Source organism: Anomalospiza imberbis, chromosome 16, assembly GCF_031753505.1.
Source record: "Anomalospiza imberbis isolate Cuckoo-Finch-1a 21T00152 chromosome 16, ASM3175350v1, whole genome shotgun sequence".
NCBI lineage: Eukaryota > Metazoa > Chordata > Aves > Passeriformes > Viduidae > Anomalospiza > Anomalospiza imberbis.
In genome coordinates this window covers 4,077,935-4,096,962 of record NC_089696.1, presented here as the reverse complement: position 1 = coordinate 4,096,962, position 19,028 = coordinate 4,077,935, and the positions used below count along the sequence as shown (strand labels likewise).

The 19,028-nt window shown below is 41.3% G+C and overlaps 1 protein-coding gene across 21 annotated transcripts in view; it reads right to left on the bottom strand.

The window, feature by feature from the left end:
- The window catches only part of RBFOX1 (RNA binding fox-1 homolog 1), a 1,156,138-nt gene that overhangs the window by 653,484 nt on the left and 483,626 nt on the right, over positions 1-19,028 (bottom strand). For 20 of the 21 annotated variants that reach the window (XM_068206663.1, XM_068206660.1, XM_068206659.1 and 17 more), the window contains one exon: positions 13,351-13,413. The exons of the other annotated variant lie outside the window; for it this stretch is intronic. In XM_068206663.1, the coding sequence (XP_068062764.1) occupies positions 13,351-13,413 (63 nt within the window). The remainder of the gene's footprint in view (positions 1-13,350; positions 13,414-19,028) is intronic. 21 annotated transcript variants of the gene reach the window in all.

Sequence of the window (19,028 nt, the reverse complement as noted above, 5' to 3'; positions counted from 1 at the left end):
ATGCAACTCTCTCAACTGAAATACCATTTAATTTACCTTTCATGCCAAAACATGAGCAACATGAAGCCACCGAAATGAGAAATTAAATAAAAATCACCACATCTATCTCAGCATGTTTAACACCATTGAATTGTTAACACTAGACCTGAGACAGTCCTGATATTATTGGCATTTTAATCCTTCTCTGATGTCACTACAACAGGAACTCTGTCCTGGCTCAACAACTGATCCTTTGCTCTCATTAAAAACAAACAAATGCTGTAGTCTGTGAGCACCTGTTAGCAAGTCAAGGTGGAGAGCACAGGGCTTTTCTGCTTCAAACACATTTAGCACTTTGCATATGAAAATGTCTGATAGGACTTTCTAAGTGAATTTCAGAAAGAGCAGAAAATTCAATTTGAAAAAATCCTTAGGTAATAACCCAGCAAGAAGCATGGGAATGTAAATTTACTGACACCACATAAATCTTGTGCTCTATATATAATAGAGGATGAATTCTAATGGGTGGTAAACACTCACAGGAGATGATTCTGAACTGAGAATTAACAGGAGTTATCCCACTGAGGAGAAACCTTCAGTAGAACTGCAGGAAGCTTTGTTCCTGTTTGGCTTCTGGGGCTTTTTTTTGTCTCTTTTTGAGCACTCAGAGCAAAGTATTCCCCTTTACCCCTCGCTCAGAGGATCTTCCATTCTGTAATCACTTAAAATAGAACCAGGATGAAACTGCATAAAATCTTGCAGATAACAAAAGTCCCACAACCCATAATGAAATAGAAAAGGGAATTTATTAGCAAACTGTGAAGTTACAGACACTAAAAGAAAATTTAATTCTAAAATTTCCTCTTCTGATATACAGTACAGGGTTCCTGTGATCAGAAAGAAACTCTTTTCACTAGTTTTACAATGATACTGAGAAAAAACCTCAATGACAACCCAAAACAACACACAAAACAACTGTTTTTTCCTTATTTTAAGAGCTAGTTATGGAAAATTATGCATAAAGACAGATTCCTGCAAACAACTATGAGGAGATGCCAGTAACCCTTATTTTCTTCTGACAGACAGACTTAATTACAAACACATCTAACCTCAGATAAAAGGCTTTAAATATAACTTCTACATTATTATATTTTCTATATTTATGCAAGTATTTTGGCTATAAAAAAGAAATTATTTTAATCAAGGGATTAATGAGAAAACTTGACATTCAAATTAGCTGTTATTCAACTACAGTTGACAAGTATTTTTCAGGAAGTGAATTTACTTTCCTTCTCTCTCTTGTTTTTTTTTTTTTTTTTTTTTTCCTTTCCCCACTAACTCACAACAGGAAGAGTTGTTTTACCTTATGGGCACTGATTTCTAGTCCCAGGTTGTTCCACTGAAGGGCAGCAGAGCAGCCAAACCCCAGAGAGCTGGTGCTGCTGAGCCCAGCCAGCCCATCTGTGGGTAATTTCAGCACTCACAATGCACCAATAGCCGGTGGCAGAGCTGATCTAGCACAGGCTCAGAGTTCACTTCAGACAGATGTTCTGGCAAAGCAGGAGAGTTAAAATGAAAAGAACCTAAAATCCAGTATCACATCTATCTATCCATCCATCTATTCAATACCACCTCTGTCTTTCTATCCATCCATCCCTCCCTCCCTCCCTCCATCCATCCCTCCATCTCAGGGAGCAGTGCTTTGCCCTCCTTGGAACAGTGAGGAATGGCATCCTGAGTGTTTTTCTTCAATAATTCCTTGCATTTCTCCCTTTTCCCTCCCTGCTCCAGTGAGTCACTCCCTTGCTATCCCACCTCACTTATTTATTTGGTTAGTTGCTTGCTAACTGCAGCTTATTTGCACTTAAAATAGTCATTATCTTCCAGCATATCTAAATAATTAGGCTAATGACAGCAGGTTTATTTCTGTTGATTCAATAATGCATCACAGATAATATCACCATCCCAAGTCTGCTCATTTAGGAGTCATTAATAAGGCCTTCCACCAAATGGCAGAGTTGGCTGGCACGCTGCATTCAAATAGAATAATAAGGATGCAGTTAGCTTTGTTTCATTTGCTCCTGAATTCTTATGTAAATGGGTTTTTCCTCCAGTGTTTCTCCATTATATAAACACCCAAATTTACTCCAAAAATCAATGAAATAATTCATTATTCTCTGTGTTCAGCTGAACTTAGGAATGCTGGCAAAAAAGCAGCAAATAAATACTGTGGCCTGTACCATACTCTTATATTAATGATATTTATTGTTGATCATATAATTATATTAATTATAACCATAAAACTGTGTCAGCCCACTCCAGGTCACAACTACTCTGGGCAGCAGATGACACAAAAGGTTGATTAAGGCTGGAGATTAAAAAGAAAAGACCATCCCCACACAGACACCAAACTGACCACTCCTTGATCTTTGGCTGAGAAAACACTTAAATTATAAGATCATTGAAAACACACATTCAAATAACTGGAAGGGTTGTCTGACTATAATGTATTTTAATGGTTTTTTCTAGTCTTGGATTTCTAATTGAAGTCATGAAACTATCCTCAGAGGCTGCAGGAACACAGAAGGGGAGCTACAAAACATACCAGGTTTGCTCCTGGGGGCACTGCCAGCAACAAGGAACACTCTTGGTTTGAAAGCATTTCCCTTCCCACCAGCACTGCCTGGGAAAGCAGCTGGCTTACAGCATCGTTGGTATTGCTTACTGTAAAATACAGATTTTCTTCTACCATTAATCCAAAAAAAAAAAAAAAAAAAAAAAAAAAAAAAACTGCATCCCACAACAGGACCCTGAGATGAGGTTTACCTGAAAGCCAAGGCACTGATTCTCTCCCTAAACAGATCAATAAAACATTTTGGAATCTAAAATAATGTGATCAGAATCAATTCAATAGAAAAAAGCTTTCAAGGAAACTACTGCTACTTTAAAAGATTTAAATAGTATTCTTTCATCATAATTCAACAAATACATTTTTAAAGCCACTGAATAACATAAATGCTGATTCCTGTCTTTAAATTTCCCATTTTGTATTTATAGATACACAATTTCTGTACACAAAAAACCACAACCAAGAGCCACACACCAGATCCATAAATACATTTCTAATGCCATATATCACAGGAGCTGGTTTAACTGGATTGTGTCAGTTAAAATCCCCTGTCCAACAACAATCACCTTAAGGTGTTTATGAAAGAATACAAGCACCAGTGTTGCCCACAGTAATCTGCAAAGAGGGATAGCCTGCATTTTGTTGTGTAAGAAATACCATACATTAATTTAGACAATTAATTTAGACAATTATTTTTAACTTGCATTTTTTTTTGCATCTGAACTATCCAGTGGAAAAGCTGTTGATAAGCACAAAAAGAGCCATGCTTTTCATGAGTCATTGAGTCCATAATCCCTGCCTTATGGGTCATATCACTAGAACATCAATATTCAAATCGATATCAATAACAATTCCAATCTATCCTTTTCTCCATTCCACTCTTCTGTCACTCCTTTCCCAAGGGAAAGGCTGTACCATGAATTCCCTGTCTCTCCTGCACAGCAGCTCCTCCTCACTTCTGATCATTCCTTCCACCTTCCCCTGGACCACACCTCTGTGAGACACAGGGGAACCAAAATCTGTGCACAGCAGCACATCAGCAGCACACTTGAAACCAATTCCAGCACAAACAGGCCTCTATGTTCTGCATTGAATGCCTTCTCTCAAAGTTGCTAAATATTCAATTTGCTTTTTCTGACAGCTGTCATGCATGGAAGTAATGCTGCTGAGAACTCCATCTGATGTTTCCAAAAAAACACTTCTGAGCAATAACAGTCACGCACGCCCTCATCAAGGAAAGATTTCCATCTATTATGAAATTCTCAAATTGAATTTTATTCTGGCACTTAATCCTTCAGCTTTCTGCACTTTCCCAGTCAGTTTTAGTTCTGCCTGCTTGGAACAATCCTGTCTCAACAGAAATATGTGACATTATTTTGTCCCTTTTACAGACTGAACACTGCAGATTCCCATGGACTTCCCTCCATCAAGCCCCTTCACTGTAAAAAAATCACCATTGATTCATTCCAGTGAAATTCTGGCAGATCCAATGGATTCAATACACTTCAGCCTCGTGGTTCCTGGATGTGCCCCTAAAATCTCCCCATGACTTCTCCCCTCTGTGCTGAGATCCTAATTTCCAGTCCCCACTACCCACGTGTGGTTAAGGCTGCTGCTCTCCTCTGGGTCTGGCTGCATTTCCCCCTGCCCTCCTCATCTTTCCAGTGAATCCCTCTCCTCCTGCCCCAGCATAACCTGTATCTGCAATCTGCACCAGTGTCCTTTTATCTGCCACAGACAGGGCTGGGAGATCTGGATAACATTCTATGGGATTTCCTGAATAGCTGTGTCACCAAGTGGGTTTTGCCTTCCAGCCCAACCTTCCTGCAGTGCTTCCACTGCTATTGCAGTTTAAGCAGCTAATCCCCCCTCCCTAAACAACAGATCTTTGTGTGAGAACCTTCCCAGCTTTGCTGCAAAGATTAGTCCTTGGAAATTTGGAACTGGGTTTATTTTCAGGTTAGAATATTCTCAGGTGGCCTTTCCATTCATTTTAGGGCTTTTATTCTTTCCATCCTGCACTATTAGCAATGAAAGAATTATGTTGTTTTTCTCCCCTCTGTTCCTTCAGCATGGAACCCAGAGAGCCCATAAAGGAAGAGACAAAATCTCCCCTTGGAATGCAGCATGAATCCATGCAGGACTTCATTCCCAGATCTGAGGAGAGCAGGAGAAACATCCCACAAGGAGGAGAAGTGGGATGGAACAGAAAGAAGAGGAAGAGGAGAGTGCCTGGGACAGACTGATGAAATCTCCAGAGGGTGCAGGCAAAACAGTGCTTGGGATAATTTCATTGGGTTTCATTGGGATAACCACAGAGACAGAGTTTGGATACCAGGAAGGAGCAGTAGTGAGGGAGCTGTTTACAAGGATCTGCATTTGGGACCAGTGTTCTGAAAGAAATAATTAATTGACATCTGGAGACAGAGCCACAGTCAATTTAAATATAGGCCATTTTCTTTGAGAATATGAATCATGAAAAAGTTGTCTCCTATTACATCAAAGTGTCTTTCAGGGAAAACTAGATGATGATAGAAATACCCCTAAACCTACTGAGGATCAGTCTATTCCTTTTAACTGCACATCAGTTGGTACAAAATATTTTTAGCATTTTAACAAGTGAACTTTAGAGCTGCTTTAAAAGTACTCTCTGCAGAATGTTACTGCTCTCTCCCCTTGGTACCCAACAAAGCTGAAGAAAAGCCCAACTCTAATATTGTTCATCAAGTTATGCAAATGCAGGTGTCCTGTGGTAGTTAAACATCAAGTCTAAACAAGTATTTTTTTATCCACAACTTATCAAACACAGAGCGTGCTGTTCTTTAGCTTTTAAATCTAAATCCTCCTGAACACATTCCTTAAATAAACATTCCTGAGTCAGCCATAGGAACTTGCATTGTGCTGCCATAAAATCACTTGTGTACTATCTGCTTTCATTAGTTTTAGTGGGTTTATTGTGTTATTAGCTCTGATCATTGTTTTATTTCTTCAGGTAAGTGTTATTTGAAGCCCAGTGATTCCAGTATTCAGACTTTCTGCCCTGAATGACAAAGACACCTCCATGAAGCTGATTCTGCCCCCTGATCCATCCAGCTCCCATTGTCAGATTATTCAACTGTTTTAGCAGAACTGATCCTCTCAAAGTGTGATCAGAGCACACAGGGGAAGAGAACCCAGTCCCAGAGATGGGGCTTCTGCCACTTCAACATTTCCCCCCTTCCTTCGGATTGAATCCTCTGCAGATTTTGCTATTTGCATGAGATTTTTCCATAATTCTATTTCACATTTTTGCTGCTAGGTTTCATCCATGGTGCTGCTGTCTTCTGTATGCTTTTCTTTACAGCTCCCTATTGTACTACTAGTGACCAAGGTGCAAAAAAGCATGTCAGACAAAACAAGGCCTATTGCCTGCAGGAAAATACTTGCAACCAGAAAATACAAACATTTGGAAATCATAACTCATGCTGAAATTTTCTTTTGGGTTTCAAGGAATCTGAGTCACAAAGAAATTGATTTGTTCTTCAATATCTTAACCTGGCTTACACAAAAGACAGAAAACCATCTTAAATTATTTTGTCTCTGCAATTTCTATTACTTGTAGGCTGTGCGGATCTAAAAATCAATAGCACACAACATCTTGGTCTTGATAAAAACATAATTTGTGAAGGATTTCAGATCAATTTTTTTCTCAGTGTAGGCCCAATATATATATATATTTTATAACTGTGTCATTTAGCTGTGTAAACTATCCTTCAAGATAAGGGAATAAACCACCACAACAAACTCTCAAACAAACAAAACCACCCTGCCACTGCTTCTCTTCTCTTCTCTTCTCTAGGTGTGCTCAAACACAGCTCCTCGGGGTGCGGGTGAGGAAAGCAGAAACTTCACAGTGAAGAAAACCAGGAGTATTATAGGTGTGGCAGGGCTAGGGTTAATTTCCACCACAGAAGCCCATGTGGGGCTGTATTTTGGATTTGTGACTAAAGCAGTGCTGATAAGGGTGTTATTGCTGCTGTCAGGCCATGGCTGAGCAGGGTTTGCACAGCATCAGGGTTGTCTTCATTGTTTTTTTTTCTCTTCTTTTTCCTCACTCTCCCTCCTCAACCAGTGAGCTGGGGCTGCACAAGAAATTAGAAGGGGACACAGCCCTCCCTCTGCACACACAGAACTCTGCTCTTTGACCCATCTGCCCAAATTTGCCCCGATTAGTGTGCAATGGTTTTTGGGAGGTCACATAAACTGCTCTCGTTAATGCATTAACAGATGCAAACATATTTCAACAGGGTAAAAGATAAAGGGTTAACTATTTGGTGGGAAATCCCACATTGCTGAACCCCAGTGGTAAGTTCTAGAATGCTCCTCAGTGCAGTGAGCTCCCAGGAAGGTCCACAGTCAGAAGCAGTTCTGGGAGGTACATCTCAGTTTCTGATAATAAACAGTTCTGAAGGAAAAGTAAATGCTGCCAAATAAAAATCTACTTTGCCAAACTCATGTTGTTTCACCTATTTAAAGTTCTCAAATGATGCAGCATGAGGATAAACTTTTTATTTTACATCAACAGATCTTTCTTACTCCCCAGAGCTCTCCTTCCTCCCTGGAGATGCATTTTCCAACAGCCACCCCATATTCAAAATTTAAAGACCTATCAGTTATATGATTTCTAACACGTCTTGCAGGAGTAGTGAAAATTCCCACAAAGGATGTTGTTTATTGGTTGTGCCTGTGCTACACAGGAATTACACTACAGCACAGACTTGTGAACTCAGTAATTAATCTCAAATGTAATGGCAGGACAAAAAGGAAATGAAAATTTCCCCACCTCTAAATTCTTGCAATCCAATGCTCCTGTTCATTTCCATGAGTTGCAGAGACATTCCCCCACTGGAGCAGGACCAGGCTGTGCCCAGGGATGCTCAGCAGGACCTCAGATCAGGATAAAGAGCCATTTATTGGGGCATTAGATGGGCTCTGAGTGCTCTGTGTGCAGGGACAGTGATTCCTCACTGACCACAGCACTGAGGGACCTCACTCTGACCCTCAGGGACCTCACTCTGACCCTCAGGGACCTCACTCTGACCCTCAGGGACCACACTCTGACCCTGAGTGCCATGCTGAGGTTCAGGGCTCTCCCTGTCCTTGGCCAGCCCTACCTGCCCCATCCACGCTCAGGCTGCAGCTGCAGCCAGGATGGAGCAGCACTCACCGTGGCAGCAGCAGTGTTTCCTCCAGCAGCACACCCCAGAACTCAGAGCAGCCTGGCCAGGTTGAAAATTTGCTGTACTGAATGCCCAAGTGCCTGCCATGGCTGTACCTCCACCACGCATAACCAGAAAAAGTTTCAGAAGTCTTTAAGCTCTTCAAAGAAAAGGGGATCAGGTGTATATCTTCATTTAAGGATGGGGACACCCTTGACATCACCCAGATCATCACTAGGAATGTCATATTTCAATTAGCTTTGCCCTGTGCTGATAGGACTTTGCATATCACACACGTTCCATACACATTTAATAACTGCAGGATTTTCTTAAGGAAAATTTTCAAATTTTATGAGACAGGAAGGAGCATGAAATTATAAGGTCTTTTTCACTGTTAAATGAAAAAATCATTAACAATAAAAGTTACTGGATTAGAGGCAGAGCAGAGGAAAAATTGCCCAAGAATGTAGGCAATGATTTGGGATTTGAGAAACATGAATTCAAATCCTAGCTCTGCTATAGTCCTTCTCCTGGCACATCACTCAGGCTGCTCAATTTTCTGGCTTCTCCTTCTGTAATAAAGAGATAATAGCACATACTAATCTCACAGGAATATTGGGACTTGATATCTCTTAAATGCCACGGAGCTGTGGAAATGAACTTGATCAAAACCCCCTTAATGCTGCAATCTGGAGAATATCCAGAGTGCAAACAATTGCCAGTGAAAGTATTTTGGGTGTTTACATGCATGGGGAAATTTTCATAAACTCTGAGTAAGAAAATGTCTGCATTGTGATGTTTATGAAGGGAGTATCTCAGTGGTGTCAGAAAATAGGCTGCTGTGTACAGTAAATTCACAGGCTCAGGCCAGGCTGTATTTAACCCCTAAGGCTTTTACTTGGTTAACTCAAAACTCCACTTGAAAGATGAAGAATTTAGAAAGTTCACAGAAGAATCCATCAAAAAGAAATATGGACTGAATTCTTAGATGAAGGAGAAATTAGGAAATTGTTACAATAGTTCTTTACATGTACATTTGTTTGCAGCCAAGGGAAAATTACAACTCTAATTTTAGTTATAGAGTTATAATTGGTGATAATCTAGAGTGATATTTCAAAAAAACCCCTTGTGTTAGGAGTCTGCCTCTTGTTTTCAGGATGTCCTATTTGATTTCAGTGAACCTTATGCTCCTGAATCTCCTTTGAGAGAGTAACTTTAGCTGCCCAAATAAATACAGAAATCACCTGCAGCAGTGATAAAGCACAATCTAAACAAGGACAGTGTCTTCCTTTATTTCTGTAGGAAGATCATGGTTTCAGTGAACTGAGCAGCAGAACCACCAGTAAATCACAAGCAGACCACTGACACTCTGGTCTGTAGCCCTTTTACCATTCAGGAAATGACAAATTATAGCAGTGCTTTAACAGTGACTCCTATAAACCTGCTCCCACACAACTGCTCCTTTGTCCAAAAAAATGGTGATTTTACTCATACAAACTTCACGTTAATGACAGCAAGAAAAAAACCCACAACATTTTCTTCCATTGTGGTAAATAAAACCTTGGAACATGCAGACTTAAAAAACTCCAAGCCCACCAAATTAAACAAAAGTATATTTATCTCCCTAAACAGGAAAGCACATATCTAGTGAAACATCTCTAAGTAATGGAAAAGCAATATTTCCAATCAGCCACCTAACACTGAATTACCTCGCAGCAGCACTAGGAAAAAAAAAAAAAAAGATAAATCCAACACAGGTCAGGCTCAGCTACCCTAGTTGAGCTTTTTCTGAAGCAAAAACATCCATGAGAATGTTCTGCTGCTCATCATTAGGAGCAGGTAAATGCCTCGCTGCTCCTGGTCCTTAATGAATTCCTACAATAACTGTTGAAGATATTTGAAGATATTGCAAAACAACAACGAATAATATGACAGTGGAGCAGATCCTAACAACCAAACAGTTCCCCATCCTAGCTGAGATAAAGTAATGGAGCAGAACTTAGTGCATCATTTACGCTGTCTAACTACCATTCTTCATCCCTTTTTTATTGTAATTTGCACATATCAGTAATTCAAAGTGCTGCAATTTAAAAAATATTCAACTCTCTAGACTAATACTCTCATTCAGACTGCATCAGAATAGAGAGAGATGAATAAAAAAGAATACCATCATTATTCTTTTTCTTCTATATTTATTAGAATATAGTTATAATATTAGTTTCTTTCTAAGAGAATTGTGGTATTTTATAATAGGTCTCTTTCAACATTTTTTTCATGCCTCTCAGGTATAAATCCCTAGAACACACAAAACTCCTCAGACTCCTCCATGGCATGCTATGATGTTTTGGAAAATAGATTTATCGTTTTAACAATTTTTCAAGATGTGTTTAATGAGGGGGAAAAAAGGACTCATAATGCTCTATAATATTTTCCATGCAATTACAGCTATTTCTCTCTTATTTTGTTCTGCATGTTTACAATCCCAAGAAAAACACAGCTCACTCTAAAATTAGAGAAAAGGGGTTTAAAAGCCTTTCTTCCACTGGCTCTATAAGCCCTTCCTGCAGGTGCCTCTGCATCACTGCCAGACTGGTCTCCAAGGTAAGACTGGAGAGCAAAAGCCTTTTAGCATAAATATCTTTACCTCCAGCAGGGTTTAAAACATGGATAGCCATGGCAGACCTTCCAAAGGATGAAGCTGTCAAATTAACATGAAGCAGCACCCCTGGCTCATCCTTTCTCTGTTACTTTAAAATCTCCTAGTCAGGGAAAGGTGTTACTAATAAACAAGATCACTTAATTACAGTATGTTTATCAAATTACAGAACAGCTGTTGCTGTATGCACAACCTGAAGAGTAAGAAAAAAACAACAGAATGGGCAAGAATTGTAGAAACTTTCTGCCAAACAGTGAAACACTTCTGATTTTCTTTCTTTTTTTTCAGAGAACTCCAGTGCAACACCAAAGGGAAATGTTTTATTTGCCAAAGGATTGCAGTTTCAGGCAAGGGAGGTGTGTAGGGGAGGGCAAAGCACAGCCATTCATCTTTCGGAATAAGCTCAGAGAAATGCAACACAGCCCAAGTGTCCAACCCTGTGAGCTGAGAGCCCTTCAGCAACCACCCTTCCCTGCCAGCACTCACAGATAATCCCAGCTCCTGTGTTCCAGTTTGGGCTGGGATAGCACAGCCAGAGCAGGGTGCTGCTCCTAGCACTGCCCTCTGCAGCATCCCCACCTCGGGCAACCCCACTTTATCTCCAGGCAATGGGAAAACCTCTCCACGCCAGGGAATGAGTGACAACTCTGCTTTATCTGGGTTTTACATCTATTTCTGCTACAGACCCCCTGCCAGTCACTATTTGTCCTTGATTTCCCACTGTATATTTGGAACAATTCTATCTCCTCTGCCTGTCATGTCTATTTTCAGTGGTTTTCTGGAGCTGTCTTCTATTGCTTTGTTTACTGGTTTGCTCAGTGCTCTACAGCTTTGCTGGAGTACTGGAGACATTACTGCACTGTTAACAGAAGGTCAAACACCCAAATCCATAGGCTGTGAAACTGAAATTTAAAATCCTCTGTAGCTAGGCTGTTAAAATTAGACTTACCTCAACAGATCTCTCTATCAAAAATGAAATAGGAAAAACACTACAAAGCAACTATAGCTAGAAATTGAACTAAAATTCAATCCAAGAACACTGAATACAAAATTCGGTTATTACAAGAGATTTTGAGAAGGAGCAGATATTCATTCCAACACATACAATTCCAACACCTTAACACCTGTGTGCTGGACTGGAATTTCTGGTTTGAGATGGTTTTTTTTCAGGCAGGGAAGGGGACAGAGCATTTCAGCAGTGTGATAGCTGTGCCCCATGTCCCAGGGGTGAGGAGGGCAGCCCGCCCAGCCAGATGGAGCTGCCAGGAGCCAGCTCCCATCCAGAGCTGTTTCCAGGCAACACTCGGGGCTGGGGCTGAGCCTGCTGACACAGGGACCCCTCAGCTGATGGATAGTCCTGCTGCTGGGTTGTGGGCACCAGGAAAATAAGCAACAAATGATGCGCGCGGAGTTCGGGAGCGTTAAACCTTCCTCAGGTTCCAAACGAGCATTTTCTTCTTTCTTCTTGTAGGTCCCCAAACCTCCGCTTTAGCTTGCTGAGGGAAAATTAATATCTTTTCCTGGAAACTAAATTTATAGCTACTGAGGCACTGTGTTCACAGCCAAATTAATGTTAGCTTCCTCAAAACATGCTCTGATTATCTCAGGGACCGCTGTCTCCCCTGGGTTGGAAACCCTAACCTCCTTCGTGCAATTTTTACCAGAATTTTTCTAACAAAAGCTGTCAATTGCATCAAATTCTGCTAAGGGCTGTAAGGTTATTCTGTGCTAGAAAACACTGTTCGTGACAGAGGAAAAGCTAAAAGCAACAAGCATGCTGAGCACTACAGAATTGATTTAAATCTATCCTCAAGATGAACAGGCTCTTTTTTTCATCCAGTAAGCCATGCAGTCTTTTTGAAATAATGAAATCTTATTTCAAAGACATTAGGAGGAAGATTGTGTTCAGTGTAGGAGAATAAATGCAAAACTCTTCTTCTAGCAAGGACTGTGTGTCTAATTTTTTCAGTGACATGAAACTTTGTGTGTTGGGGCAGAACTCAGCTCCTCACATTAATACAGTGGAACAAAAAAAGTGAACATAGTCTATGTCAATACCCATGTGCAACACAGAACAAGGATTGTAATTATAAATGTTTATAAAGCAAAAATATATTCAGCCTAATACAGAACAAACCATGCTCATTATCTAATACAAAATATCTGAGAACTTGAGTTTATTTTAAGCAGAGGATTATAAAAAACTGTCAAAGAAGTATAAAATACACATCTACTATGAATTACAGTTTTTTCTGATACTTCTGTGTTTACCACAAGTATAGAAATCTATATCCTGAATAAAAAGTGTTTAATCATTATTGGTTTTATGTATGTGCTACAAAGAAAAACTTTACTAAAGAATAAATTCCAAGTATGAATAAGCAACAAGTGTTTTGGATTTGAAAACCTCTTCTCAGAAAGGGAAAAGGCAAAACAGTTAATCAGCACAAATACATTTTTCACATGTCCTACAAATTTTGGAGCTTAATTCATGATATTCCCTATTCTGACTTTATAGAGACTATTTTCTAAAGGAAAGCACGATGAATTAATTATCCATAGTTGTTCTGAGGGCAAAAAGTGTCTGTGAGCAACCTGTACACAAAGTAGTCAGCCAAAGGTGACACAAACACGACAGTGACACAACCCAAACAGGCACAAGGGAAACACAAGAGAAAATCACTTCAACCTACAGCCAGAACCAGGCAAGATTATTTCCTGAGGATGTCACTGCTCACTGAGGACTAAGAGCCCTCAGAGCCTTTACTCGTGCTCAACGAGCCTGGTGCTGCAGCAAGCTGGAGAGTCCCAAGGATTGCTGCATTAATTGTGAGAGCTCAGGAGAGATGTGGGAAAACCAACAGGCAAGACAAAAACCAGGGACTTACTGAGAGGAGGCTCCGCTCATGGAAACAATAGGCACCACTCGCATGGGGCTTCTGGGGAGTTTCCTGGGGAGAGAAGAACACATTCTTACTGGGAATGAGGGATCAGGGCAGCTCCTGCTTGGGCTCTGCCCTCCCAGAAAGATTCTACAAAAAATACAATTGCTAATGCACTGCTTGGGCTGTCACTGCACACACTATTGGGTCAGAAGTGCGTTTTTATTGTAGCACAAAGCCAAACAGCAAAATCTGGTTATCGATTCACGAGTGTGATTTTATAATTTATTAAACATTGCATGGACAGTAAATGTGTTCAGACAGTTTGCAGTGCATTTGAAACCAAAAAATCTATGTTTTCATTGCAAATTTACCTACTAAAATAGACATTATTAAGCTATAACTGTAAGTTTTCCCCAGCACAGGTTTCTGTTTCAATAGGAACACACCACTGTAATTTGCTTTTTGTGTATCTTTCAATTGAAAATTTGTAGCATTTTTGCAAAAGAAAACTTATCATAAAATGCATAACCAAAAGGGGTGCATTAAGAATATATTTTACAAGCACATATTTGGGAATTCCAATAGGGTAACACTCTATTCCATGCCATTCTTTCTTATTAATGAGCAGCTGTGACATGTAACATTTTACTGAATTATTCACTGAATTTTAGTAGGTACAGTAAGCTCAGCCATGCTTTACCTAACAGATTCTCCCTACATGCATTTTTCATGTCCACATGAAAATGGCAATATGTAGTCTTTGATACAAATACTCCTGGAAATAGAATTGTTGTTCATATTTTGAGTCTCCAAAGATAATACACACCTAGGTCAGAGTATAAACAAATCATTCTGTGAGTAAATTTAATATACTTTTTGTCCACTTCAGTAAAATTCCTAACAGTAAACATATTGGGTATTTTTTCACAATATATCCTGCCCCTTATATGTGGTTTCAGATTAAACAAATAAATAAATAAATAAATAGATAAAAAAAAATCAGTGGCATTTTTTTCTAATGCAACTGAGGAAAAATGGGAACAAGAACCACCTTTAGCAGAAAGGCACATGCTCTACAAACATGTCAGCAGCATTGCAATGATCACACACACTGATAAAAGAACTTCAGAGTTTGGAAAGGTGACAAGCAGGAACAGCAAACACCTGAATTTCTGTCTCCTTGGAGCTGGGACCATCACTAGGGGAGCATCTCTTAGAGCTGAGAGCCAACTTCACACTGATGCTCTCAGCAGCAGTGGCAGCTGCCTGACTGCCCAAACTCTCCCAACAACCAATTCTGAGCTGAACATACAAGCTTCTGTTCATTTATGTCTTGTTGGGCAAAAGCAAGAGCGGCACACTTAGAAACTGTCACTTTGTATGGATTTCTGCCCACCCCAGGGAATACCCAGCCCTGCTGGGGCACTGCAGCCCCCTGGCCACCACCAGCCAGCTCAGGGCAGCTCCTTGTGCAGGGCAAATCCCACAGCACTGGTGACATTCCATCACCCTCCCCACTGCAGGTCACAGCTTCCAGGGCTCGTACAGACCCCTGAGCTGAAATTATCTCCCTTACCAAGTACACTGAATTTGTTGTCTAGCTACTCTGGCAACACCTAACAATGAGCAAGATTTCAGGCATATTCACATGACTTATGAAGCAACTTTCAGTAGGAGGAAATACTGGAAGAAGCTGGAAACTGCCAGTAGTTTTGTGTGAAAAACCCATAATGTAATTGTGATAAAATCCTATTTGCAGGTCTCAGGATACCTGGTTGGCTCTGGATTTGGGCATTTCACCTTTTTCTTCACACTGACACGAAATGCCATGGAGAACTGCCCACACAGCTACAAACAATCCTGTGGAGAAATACCACATGCACATTTCCAGTGCTAAATTTCCTTTTCTACAACTGCCATAAACCGTGGCAAAACACAAAACGGGCGAGTTTTGCACTCCTATGACTGAGAAATAAATTCCCAATCAGCCAAGTTTTGCTTGCAGGTGGTATTACAACATTTGCACGTGACAGGCACACAAAGAGCAGCAGAACCTGGCCACAGAGCTCCTGCTCCGCTCAGCGACAAGGGAAACGGGAGAGGCAGCTGGAGGAAGGCCAGCTGAGCGTGTAGGGAGAAGTTTGGCAGAGATAATGATCTGTTTAGATTCACTTAAAAAAGAAAAAGTGTTTCCAGGTGAAAGTGCCAGTACTGAGATACCCCAGAGGCTTCTCCCTCGGGCAGCAGCTCAGGCAGCCCCAACAAGCTGAGGTTGCTCTGCAGGGTCACTGAGAGACAGAGCCCCAGGCCATCCAGGCTTCATCAAATATCACCAGAGCCAAGCATTCCAAGAGTATCCCAGACATGTTGTTATTTTCCATTAGAAGAGGCTTTGTTAAGCATTATATTAAAGAAAAAAAAAAACCCTAAAGCAATAATAAAAATCACTAATACATATATATAATTACTAACTCTGACTTAACATCTACTGCTTCAGACCTTTATCAAAAGCCTATGTCTAAATTGATCTAATCTGATATTTTTTAATTCTGTTCTAAAAATGCAATTAAACAATGATATCTCTTGCTGCAAGTTAAAAGCCATTCCCTTTAGATAACAACCAAATACAACAAGCAGTGAGTTCTGCCATCATTAGACTTCTAACCATATTACTTCTATTTTGAGGCTTTTTTTGTTTGGTCTCAGTTTAATTTCCTGTCAAGCCTTACAAGAGATTTCTAATGTTTGGGCTGTAGGATATGCTCTGATTAAAAATAATCTTCCCAATTACTGCCTGGCACGACTCTACTGCCACATGCACTCTGCCACTGGCTTCTGCATTTCTGTCAGCAGTAATTGTGTCTGTAGCTTCTAACTGTAAATGAAAACCCAGGGGGCATATTTGGGTTCCAGTTTCCTTTGCCCAGCCATATCTTTTAATTTGCACTGTCTGTCAAAAGGAGATGTTTGTAGGCACTAAAAGGAAATCCTCAGAACATCAGGTTAAAAAAAGGGAAAAGGAGAAAAAACTAAATGCTACTGGAATATGATAAACCACATTTGATATTTATGCCAGGATACTCAACACAGAACAGCTCACTGCATTGATTAGCCTTAGAAGAGGGGACTGAAACCATTTACTGAGCATTTCTAGCTGCACTTTATTACCATTAAATTTAATCCTGAATCTTAAGCATCATCTTAGTATGGCTTTTTATTTTTTTTAAATTCAATCACTACAATGAATACTTTATAGAACAGCATTTCTTATCACAGTGGAAAACATTATTATTTCTCAGCCTCTGGGCCCTGGCCTCAGCTGTGCCTTGGTGTTTCCATCTCCAGCCTGGCTGACCCTCAGACATGGCCCTGTGACTACACTGCCCCTTCTCTCCAGCCTTTGGGTTCCTGTGGGGACTCCAGGCCCCAAGGGTCCCCTTGCCTCCATCCCAATGGGCTGCTGCTCCTGGAGTCCCCAGCTGGATCCTGGGGCTGTCAGTGTGATGCCCTGGGAAGGCTGACCCAGAACAGAGGCTGGACAGAGCTAGAGAACAAAGCAGGGATTTATTAAAAGGATCTCCTCCATGGATCCACCTTGGGCAGCACAAGAGCCCAGCCAGCGCTGCACCCAAGATGAACCAAAATGGTCCCAAAATGCACGAGCGCTCCCGGGGGCTCTCACTGTGATCAGTTCTGCTCCATTGGCACATTGCAGTTCATTGTCCCATTCCAGCTTTAGCCCATGCAGTCCCATCCTGCTTGTTTTTCTCTCTCCAGCCCACGTTGTTTGTGCTCTTGGGCCTGAGATTTGGATCATTTGTCCTTGGTCCCCAGCTGGAGAAGGAATTGTTTTGTCTCCCTGCTCTGTGCAGAGAGCTCACCATCCCCTCATATGGAGCCCAGACCCACACACTAAAGCAGCACAGAATGTCAAAAACATAAAAACTAAAACCCGAGGCATCAAGTGGAGCTCCTGTCTGAGGAGCTGGCTCTGCTCTCCAGCCCCAGCTGGGCTGTGCTCCCTGGGGCAGCCCAGAGCCCCTGGGAGCTGCCCCAGGCCCTGGCTCACCTCCACCCAGAGCCACAGGGCTCAGACCTGGTCCTCAGTGCAGCCACAGCCACCAGGGATGTGCTGGATGCATGTTCAGACCCTCAGAGGCTCCCTCTTCCTCTCAGGAGCCATGGAAAGGTGTCCCCATGTCCCAGGGAATGCTCTGCGTGACAGGAGCAGGATGGGATCAAGGTGCCCTGGGGCAGAGAACCTGGAAGGACAAAGCACCAAGCACAGGCTGTACCCTGTGAAGAGGGCACAGAAGAAACTCAAGGAGGAGAAAAAACACCTGGTACAATGTAGGAAGGAAGCTTTGTGTGGAGGGCAAAAATCACAACCAAGAATGCACATGTGGGATCCATGGGGCACTGCAAAGGGTAACAGCATGAAGACTATCAAGAAGACAGTTGCAGTTATTGCTAGAAGCAATTATTCACTATAAAATGAAGAATATGGTAAAGTCCTCTGAAAATAATTTTCTATGAAGTCTCAGTCTCTGATCTCTCAAAATTAAGTAATTTTTTTGTCTCAAAATGAAAATGTTACACTGCACATTTGGAATCCAAGGGATGCAGAGAGCATATTTTTGTAAAAAGGAATCATGGAAGTTTTCTTTGTGATAGGAGGATAAACACTGAGATTTAGTGAATGTGAGCAGGGATTTGTCCAAATAGCACTTAAAATTGAATAGCTTCTCTTGGCAGAAAGTTCACTGATTGGAAATATTAAATGCAAATGTTAGTGCTCTGCACTGTGTTCGCTGGTTGATGCTCTATTCTGTATTGTTTATATCTGTACATGAGGGCAGACACTGGAAAGGTGAGAACAGACTCAATCTCAGCTCTGTCCTGAACCTTTGGCACAGCACTCCAGGTGCTTCCTTTTGTGGGGCTCTGCCCCTCAGGGCGTGTGCTGTGCAACAAAGACTGGTAACACAGAAGAACTGTAACACATCAACTGAAAGGTCTGTGCAGTGGAGACTGCGACCACCACTGCCTTCACAACTGCATGGTGGTACAGAGGAAAAATGGCACAGATCTGTTAAAATATTGCTTTTAAAATATTGTACAAGCTGTGTAAGAAGTCCTTCGTGCCCCTCTAAGCCCTAAAGGGCAGCAGGGATGCATGTGCTGCAGCACAGAACCAGACTGTGATAACCTCAGGCTATCCTTGCTTCTATTTCCATATTTTACCTGAGATAAAACCATCATTTACCATGTATGTCCCCCTACCTGTGACTGAAACTGCCAGAAGGTTGAAATAAATACCTGCTTTCTAAAAAAGAAGGTAAGCCACTGAGTTAAAAAGGGTTACTCCTGTGACTGAGGCCATGTGGATGTTTATGTATTTACTCACCATAAAACCTGTAGGATTAAGTATGGCAGCAACATATGAAGTGAAAGGAATGTGAGTCTCTCATAAAAAGACCTTTCAGAATTTTGGCTGCAGAGACAGCTCAGAGGCAGAGCCTCAGCTGTGGGAGTGTCAGCTCCTCTGCCAATGCAGGGAAGGGGCAAAGCCCAGAGCATGAGGAGTTTCCCCATTCCTATTGTCATCATGACTCTTAGGAGTCCCAGAGCTTTTCCTCTCGTGTTTTTTGGTCTGTTTGCTTCTCCCCACTTTTCTACAG